The 9,522-nt window shown below is 42.8% G+C and overlaps 1 protein-coding gene across 1 annotated transcript; it reads right to left on the bottom strand.

Annotated features, from left to right (window-relative positions):
* Nucleotides 1-3,261: 3,261 nt before the first annotated feature.
* On the bottom strand, nt 3,262-8,628 carry LOC131433911 (uncharacterized). Its single transcript, XM_058600526.1, has one exon. It carries the CDS (start codon nt 8,626-8,628, stop codon nt 3,262-3,264), a length of 5,367 nt encoding a protein of 1,788 aa, XP_058456509.1.
* Nucleotides 8,629-9,522: the final 894 nt, after the last annotated feature.

Genomic DNA, 9,522 nt, shown 5'->3' with positions numbered 1-9,522 from the left:
CGCCTAGCTTCAGCTTTCAGTTCGATGTATGTTTCCATCATCTTCTCTAGGTTACGTGTCACAATATCAATATCGTCAGTGAAGCCAAACAGTTGTTCGGACTTTCGGAAGATCGTTCCACTCGTGTCGATCCTCGCTCTTCGAATCACACCTTCCAAAGCAATATTGAACAGGATACAAGAGATTCCATCACCTTGCCGTAGTCCTCTCCGAGATTCGAAGAGACTCGAGAGCGTCCCAGATACTCGGACATAGCACATCACTCTATCCATCGTTGCGTTGACGGTTAGAATTTTAAAAACTCATCAACCTGTAATTTCAAAATTATAAGTCGGAATCGGATAAAATTCTCCATTTTTGTATAAAATCATAAGTTTATTTTAGTTCGAATTTTAGTTTGTTAAATCCATTTTGCCCTTCTTTTAGCTTCTATATTCCCGATACTTTCGGAAACGGAATTCGGAAATCGGTGTAGCCAAAATCAGTTAAATTCACCTAATGGATTGTTAACAATTTCATTAGATCTGAAATTTTTGAAAATCAGTGTAGCCATCTTAAAGAGATCGTAGTGCGTTCCACATAAAATTTATGAGTACTTTCGGAATCGGAATTTGAATTCCGGTAAAACTTAAACAATTTTATTCGGTCGTCGACTCTCAAGATCGTCGAGATAAGCAAATTTGTGTGTGAAAAATAATTTCATTAATTTTTCTCGGAGATGGCCCAACTGATTTCTACAAACTTAGACTCATATGACCAGTCCTATGCTCCCATAAAAGGTTTAATTTTATTCGGATCCGACTTCTGGTTCCGGAACTACAGGATGATATATTTAATGAAATTAAAATAATGTCACTCATTTTGCTAGTGGATGGCTGAATCGATTTCGTCCATCTAACATTCAAATAAAAGGTCTTTAGTTCCCAACAGGCAGTTTTATGGGACCTCTGTTTTCAAGGTCAATTGTGACAGATATTGTCAACAATCTGAAAATTTTGACATAAAACTTCGTATAACTCAAAAAATGAACATTCGATCACAAAACCCTTCAATAAATTTCAGGATGACCGGAAGACATTTGCGACTAATTTGATCAAAATCGGTCCAGTCACACACACGGTTTGGACAACGCACACACGGACATTTAATAGAAGGCTTTCGTTTGATTCCATTCTCGTTTAATTGACTCAATAGATTTTTTCGGTGAACATATCATATGTTGGTCAAAATGTGTGATTGGAATATTTTGTATTAAATTCAAATCGTTGTGACTATAATACACGGAACGACCGAAATTAGCTTTGCGCCTAATTCGTATTACTGTTTTTGAATTAGTTGATTTTAACATCAAAACTGCCAAAATAACTAATAAATTGGTTAATATTCAGAATTTAATTTGCTGAAAAAAGTTCTTGTTTTTAGCGAATATATTTAGATGGCGAAAATCCTGGACACAAACCAGCAACATTTCAATCCCACACGAAATTCTCGTTGTCAACTAATTTTGTTGTTAAAATCAAATAGTTTGACGCTGTTTGGCTGTCATCATCACTGCAGAAAGACAGCACAAAGAAAACAAGAATGCAATTGGTTTTATTAACAAGTTTATTAGTCAAAAACTCATGAGAAGTGTCAAAGCAACACAATTCGTTGAAAAACAAAACAGGATGGTCTTGTTGAAATTGGTTTTATATATTTTATATATAGATTTTTAAATTTATAACTGACCGATATGTAAAACTGCTGTAAAGTTGCTTGGTTTAAGTTTATTTGTGGAGTGCTTTCAGCTATCAGTGAATTATTAAAAGATTAACTAACAATAATTTCTGTGACCAGTGCAGAAAGTACATGTTTATTGCATATTCTATGCTTGCTTAGCCATTCCGACTTCTATCTCTGAACTTTTTGTATGAGACGACATCTGAATGCTTTGGTTTCCGCTTAGTACATGTAAATAAACGAAAATATACTCGTTTAGACGCTCAATAATCAGAAAAGAAAGTAAACAAATCGAAACTGACATTTCCCTGTACGGTCATTTACCGGTCAAATTTACCGTGATGTTACAAGCAGCATCTACAACAATAGAGTAGGACACATGAATCAAAGAGCTACTATCCGAAATGGTAAGACATTTTCATTGGCCATTCATTACATTCCGTGCCTAACTAAAGCAGATCGTTTGTAATTACGCTTCGTGATTGTAAGTGAGAGTTTACAATGAACAAACAAAATGTTGCTTTGGAGAAGCAAATCATTTTTACAGTGCATAAGAATTCAACAAATTAGATAAAATGAGTTATAATAAGGACCGTACCCATATGTATTGTTTCTTTTGTTAGGAGGCCTTTTACAAACTTGGGAAAGCAACTATTATCAATTATTCACATTATAAACAGAAATTTTTTTTATTAAACTCAAGAAAGTTTATTGATCAAATCAAGTGACAATTCCAATTAAAATAAATTAATTAATTGGACTCGTTTTGGCTGTAGCTAAAATTAACAGTTCGTATTAGTTGGAATCAGTATATATTTTACTTAACTCAAGAAGGTTTATTGTTATTGTTGGCGCTAGCCGGGACCCTACGTTGTGTTTAATTAAATCCTCACCAGGATATTTCAGCGAAGCGACGGCAGCTATTTGTCGGTCGACCTTACTTGCATTCGCACTGCAGTACACCGGTAGCGAACAGCAATGCAACTAACGGGTTCTGCAAACAGCCACAGCGGTCACCAAAGCAGCCAAAGGAGCAGAAGACGAACAGCCACAAACAAACAGCTGCACTGATAAAACTCACAACTGGATGAACCTTGGCGGACTCTTGCCAATAAAAAAAAAACTACACTATTTTAACGTTTGAGTCACTTTATTCACTGACTATTGCTAGTGTATTTCATTTCTGCTGTTCGATACACTTCGGACTTTATGATAGATCAAAAACGGTCCGATTCTAATGCAGGTTTATTTGAGACTGACTGGTCTGATGATTGTGAACAGAGCGAGAAGATAAAATGAAAAACTGAGTTGCCAGAAGGGCCTGAGAAACTGACATAATTCTATGAACGGTAGCACCAACTATCTGCAGAAGGCAGTGTTGGTAAACAGTGTCGCCAGTAAAACTAGTGCGACGCAACATACTCGCCGCCTTGAACGACTATGTTCAACATTAAATATACACATAATTCACAAACATTGAACTTACAGATATGATACAATACACTTTCAATTCTTACAGGCTAACACATTAAAAATTTCAGCTTAATCTAATGAGGTATCCGAAATCCTTTGAACTGGCTGGAGATTGTTGCTAGTAGATTCTACTTCGGGAGCCACCGATGCACTGGGCAGCAAGCATATTTTACTGATGGGCCGATTGATGATACCTCGTACAGTGCGAAGCGAAACAACTCGTGTTAGCTTATCCTTTCCAGGTAATACCGCTTCGATTCGAGCAAGTGGCCAACGGATTGGTGGATGTAGTTCGTCTACGATGATGACCATTTTACCGGGAACAATTTCGTTGTTTCGTATCCATCCTCGTGTATCTTTCTGCAGTTCTTGGAGATATTCCTTCCGCCAGTGGGTCCAAAATTTCTGCACATGCAGTTGCAGTTTCTGGTAGTGGTCGAGTCTATTGACAGGTGCGTTCTGAAGGTCTGGGTCGGGCAGGGCATACATCGATGATCCAATCAGGAAGTGCGCAGGAGTTAGGGCAGCTAAGTCATTGGGGTCTTCTGTCATTGGAAGCAACGGTCGAGAATTCATTATTGCTTCGATTTGAGTAAGAATGGTGCACATTTCCTCAAAAGATAAACGACTCGAACCTAGTTGACGGAACAAATGTTTTTTGGCAACTTTAACGGCTGCTTCCCAAAGGCCACCAAAGTGCGGTGCTTTCGGCGGTGTTAAATGCCAGGTTATGCCTTTTTCTGTGCAAAAGGCTGCGATTTCGTCCTGCTGAAAACCGTCTTTAAGCATCGTAAACAGTTCGGTAAGATCGTTTTTAGCCCCTTCAAAATTTTTCCCATTATCGGAATGAATGTGTGCGGGTCGACCGCGTCGCGCGATGAATCTTCGCAATGAACATAAAAAGGCCTGAGTAGACAAATCGCTCACTAGCTCTAAGTGAACTGCTTTGGTCGAAAAACACACGAATACGCACAGGTAGGCCTTGGCGGGAGCGGCACGTTTGTGAATAGGACGAAGATAGAGTGGACCGGCATAATCAACACCTGTAACACTGAAGGGACGACTGGGAATGACTCTCGATACAGGCAGTTGGCCTATTTGTTGCTGCGCAGGTACCGGATTGAGGCGAGTACAACGGAAACAATTTCTGACTACGTTGCGGACTAGTCTTCGACCGTTGAGTGGCCAGAATTCTTCTCGGATTGCTGTTAATAGCAGACGTCCGCCGCCGTGTAGTAATTTGCGATGGAAATCCTCAACTATCAGTCGTGTGAACGGATGGTTTGTTGGAATCAAAGCCGGGTGCTTTGCTTGATAGGGTAGCTGTGCGAAGTTTAAACGACCTCCTACTCTCAACACTCTCTCTGCATCTAAGAACGGCGTCATTTGGCGAATATGGGAACATTTCGATACCGATTTATTTTTATCCAACTGGTTGATTTCTGCGACAAATTCATCATTCTGCGCCAACCGAATGAGGAACGTTTTGGACTTGGCAAGCTCATTTACGGTAAGTGTACGGCCTACAATAACTTCGGGCGAGGTGGGCGGCTGCGTGCGTATTTTAGCTCGGGTATTGTTAACGAATCTCATGCAGTACCCAATGACATGAAGAAGACGGCCGTATGACGACCAACGGAGAAACCAGGGATGTACTGTTGGCGTTATTTGAGTAACTGCGACGGTAGTTTTGATTTCCAATTCCTCGTGTGAAACACTTGGTGGGATTGATTCTGGCCAATCTTGGAGTGGACGTGATAACCAACTGGGACCGCTGATCCAAATATCGTTTTTCAAAAACTCGTCAACCGACATGCCACGTGAAGCCAGGTCAGCAGGATTTTCACATCCGGGAACATGCTTCCATTGACAACCATGTGTAAACTGCTGAATTTCAGATACTCTGTTAGCCACATAGGTAGGCCAAACATTCGGTGGTGATCGTAGCCAGTGCAGAGTGACAGATGAGTCAGACCAAAAATATGATTCTGAAACGTTTACATCGATAGCTTTCTTTATGTGAGCATGTAGATGGGCTGCTAGTACTGCCGCACACAACTCCAAACGAGGAATACTTATTCGTTTCAGCGGAGCGACGCGTGTCTTCGAAGCCAGTAGTCGTATTTTTACTTTCCCTTTACTTTCACAGCGGACGTATGTGCAGGCACCGTATGCAGATATGGATGCATCTGCGAATGTGTGCAGTTGTACAACAGAGTCAGGTAGAAACGCGTATCTGTCTACTCGATGCTCGGAGATATTCGCCAATTCGTGGTAATACTTCTCCCATTTGGTTTTAATAGGTTCTGGAACAGGATCGTCCCATCCGCACGATAGCAGCCACAACTCTTGCATCAGTATCTTTGCTCGAACTACAACGGGGGCAATTAGTCCTAAAGGGTCAAATAGTTTTGCTATATCCGAAAGAATAGTGCGCTTGGTTGGCGGTTCATTACTACATCGAATTTGAGAGTCGAAACGAAGGTGATCGGCTTCAGGCTCCCAGCTAATACCAAGGGCTTTAATTGTCTCGTTAGGGCTGAAATGTAAAGCAGATTGAGTACCAATCTCATCATTGGGAAGACCTTGCAAAACTTCGAGCTGATTAGAAGTCCATTTTCGTAGTGTAAATCCTCCTTTGTGCAACAAGTCGCTCAGTTCGGTGCGTAGACGGATTGTTTCTTCGATGGTTTGAGCTCCACCTATGAAGTCGTCTACGTAAAAACATTTTTTAATAGCAGCTCCTGCCAACGCGTAAGAAATCCCTTCGTCTTCGGTCAGTTGCTGAAGTGTACGAGTTGCTAGGTATGAAGACGGACCGAGACCATACGTAACAGTGAGTAGTTCATATGTCTGGACTGGTGTTTGATCAGAAAAACGCCAAAGGATACGTTGAAGAGCAGAATCGTCTGGGTGAATAAGTACTTGCCGGTACATTTTAGCGATATCACCGACGAGCGCAATCGGATAGGTTCGGAAGCGCAAAATGATGGTCAATAGATCGTCCTGCACCACGGGACCGACACAGAGAGCTTCGTTCAAAGAGAAGCCGGAAGAAGTTTTCGCTGATCCGTCAAACACGACTCGAATTTTGGTTGTGGTACTTGCTTCCTTGAAAACGGGGTGGTGCGGCAGGTAGTAAGTTTGGGAATTGTTTTCGTCGTCCGCTTCAACCAATCGCATATGGCCGAGGGAGAGATATTCTCGCATAAACTGGTGGTATTCATCTTTGAGATTTGAATTTCGTTTCAAACGTCTTTCAAGTAATTCGAACCGTCGTAGCGCAGAGCTCTTCGACTCACCCAGCATCACGTTGAAGTCTGGCTTTCTGGGATATCGAACGATATAGCGTCCTTCGGAATTTCGAGAAACAGTTGACTGGTAACAGGATTCACAGTGTCTTTCCTCGCTAGAGTAGTTGTCTTTCGTTGTCAGCTCTTCAGTTTTCCAGAAACGCTCCAAACTGTCTTCTAACGATAACATCGAAATGACCATGCCGTTTGCTGTTGACACGGGGGTTTGTGTAGGAGAAACTTGGCTTGCTGATCCGACTATTATCCAACCGAAAACGCTATCAATGAGCAGAGGGAGATTTTTGTCTAGCTGCAGACGAGCAGCACTCGGGAAGAACGAATAAAAATGCTTTGCACCTAAAACCATGTCAATTGGTTGACTTTCATTGAAGGATGGATCTGCGAGAAACAAATCCTTCGGAATACACCACTCTGCAATCGAAATATTTTGTGATGGAAGGTTCGCCGTAACTTTATCCATTACCAGAAAGTTTACATTGCATGAGAAATCTCCTTTTCTAGACTGAACTTGAGCGAAGACGGATTCACACACAGGCTTGGAAAGTTTGCCGGCACCCTGAACAGTTACATTCACCTTTTGCCTTTGAAGACGTAAAATTCGTGCCATACGATCGGTTATAAGGTTCGGTTGAGATGCACTATCAAGAAGTGCCCGTGCAAGATGCTCTACACCAAAGACGTCGATAACCTTCACGATCACTGTGAGAAGAAAAACGCTTTCACGTGGTTGATGAACTGCACTACTGACTTCAACTCTGGGACTCTCGGTGGCGGTAACAGTGGATTGCTTAAAAGATTCAGCTGTAGAAGATCCATTAGACTGCGAAAAATTGAAAACTGGACTAGCTGGAACGGTAGGCTCACTTTCATGACTGACTTGGCTTGATCCGTTGGGATGCTCAGGGTGCAGAAGTGTGTGATGACGACGATTACACTTTCGACAATTAAAGCTCGACTGGCAATGACGGACAATATGATCACACTTCATACAATTGCGACACAAACGTTTGGAATTAACTAACTGCTGGCGTTCGCTCAATGAAAGTCGGTTGAAGCGCGGACATCGCATCAACAAATGATACTGGTTGGATAGGATGCACTTCTCAAGAGAATCCGTCACTGCTGAATTAGCTGTAGAGGCACAAGACGAAAGACGGATCTGGGAATGAAACGATCTCTTCGACGGCTGAGCTGATAAAGCGGCAGTAGGCTGCGTATCGGGTGTTCGATGATTCACTGAGATGGATTCCAAAACTCGTGTTCTGCGCTGAAGAAAATCGATGAGACAATTGTAATCCGGATTGCTGACGGTCGACGCATGATCCTCCCATGCCTTCACTGTATCGTCGTGCAAGCGGGTACAAAGAAGATGCTCCAAAATCGTGCTCCAGTGCTCGGTTGGTTCTCCCAGTTGTCGAAGAGTTTTGGTATGGCGTTCAAATTCGTCCACCAACCCGTGAAGTGCCGCAGCGGACTCGTTCTTCATCTTCGGAACATCGAATAGTGCCTGTAGGTGACGCTTTTTCAGTAAATAATCGTTGGAATACCTGCTTTCCAACGTTTGCCAAGCCAATAAATAATTTGCGGAGCTAATGCCAATCGATTCTATCAACTGAGCAGCTTCCCCCTTGACAGCTGCCTTTAAATAGTGAAACTTCTGAATATCCGGAACATCAGAGTTGGAATGAATCAACGCCAAAAAGGTATCGTGAAACGGAAGCCATTGCATGTAGTCGCCATCGAATTCAGGCAACGAAATTGTTGGCAGTTTGATGCCGGAGAGAGTGGAGGAAACACGCGGGGGTTGAGGGCTACGATCGTTAGGAAGAGGAGTCAGCATAGAAAGTAAAGATGCCTTTATTTGAAAAAGCCGTGGCTCAAAATTAGCGCGCACAGCAGCATGCTCCGCCTTACCCTCTTGATCTGTTTCGTTGTCCTCCAGTTGCGCTTGAACTGACTCCAAATTGTTCCAAACGCTGGTGATGTACTCCAGCCTCAAAGGTACCTGCGATTCGTCCCTCGCAGCAACGTACTCTTCGGCAAAAACCTCTGCCCGACCCAGAGAAGTGAGCAGCGTATCTCTTCGCGAAAGTAACTGGTTCCTTTGTTGGTCGTCTGCCATTTTGTATGCTGGTAACGCGAAACGTGGTCCAATTTATACAAAGTTACCTGCAGAACAAAAGACCACAGTAGACCCACAGGAGGGTGGTAAAAACTTGGAAAGAGGCTCACCTTTTTTAAGGCAAAATGTGCCTTGTATAATATTTCAGCCAACAGGAACTTGAATTAGTACAGTCCGTACAAACTTGAGATTTCAAAGCCCGGGACGGCTTCCGAAATCCAGTAAAAATTTCAGCAACAAAATCCGGTTATGTGCAGTGAACCGATGAACCGCAGAACAGATTTCCAGTAATCGGCCGGAACCACAGCAGCAGTAGCGTACAAAATGGCGCGCGGCTAATGGTATTCACCACGGCTAGGGACGCCACAGTGAACAATGGAGCGATTGTAACCTAATTACAAAGGAATAATGGCGCTTGGTGGCCAACACAATGCAAACTCCGCGAATAATGGCAACAATTGTTCATACGAACAATTACAGGAACGTGTAACGTACATGCAACAAATATCTAAAAGGCACCTGCGATACCCACGAAATGTACTGGACAGGTCGTTACCTTATGCCCAATCATTTAGGCCTTGTACATATAAAGCAGCAAAGATCCGAAATTCCATCCAACGCCTGGCTCCGAATTGCAAAATGGCTGCAGCAGAATGACGCGGTCCGAATCAATCCTGGTCACGGCACCAAAATATGTTGGCGCTAGCCGGGACCCTACGTTGTGTTTAATTAAATCCTCACCAGGATATTTCAGCGAAGCGACGGCAGCTATTTGTCGGTCGACCTTTTTTGCATTCGCACTGCAGTACACCGGTAGCGAACAGCAATGCAACTAACGGGTTCTGCAAACAGCCACAGCGGTCACCAAAGCAGCCAAAGGAGCAGAAGACGAAC

This window comes from Malaya genurostris, chromosome 3 (assembly GCF_030247185.1).
Source record: "Malaya genurostris strain Urasoe2022 chromosome 3, Malgen_1.1, whole genome shotgun sequence".
Lineage (NCBI taxonomy): Eukaryota > Metazoa > Arthropoda > Insecta > Diptera > Culicidae > Malaya > Malaya genurostris.
This window is presented reverse-complemented; position numbering and strand designations above follow the sequence as displayed.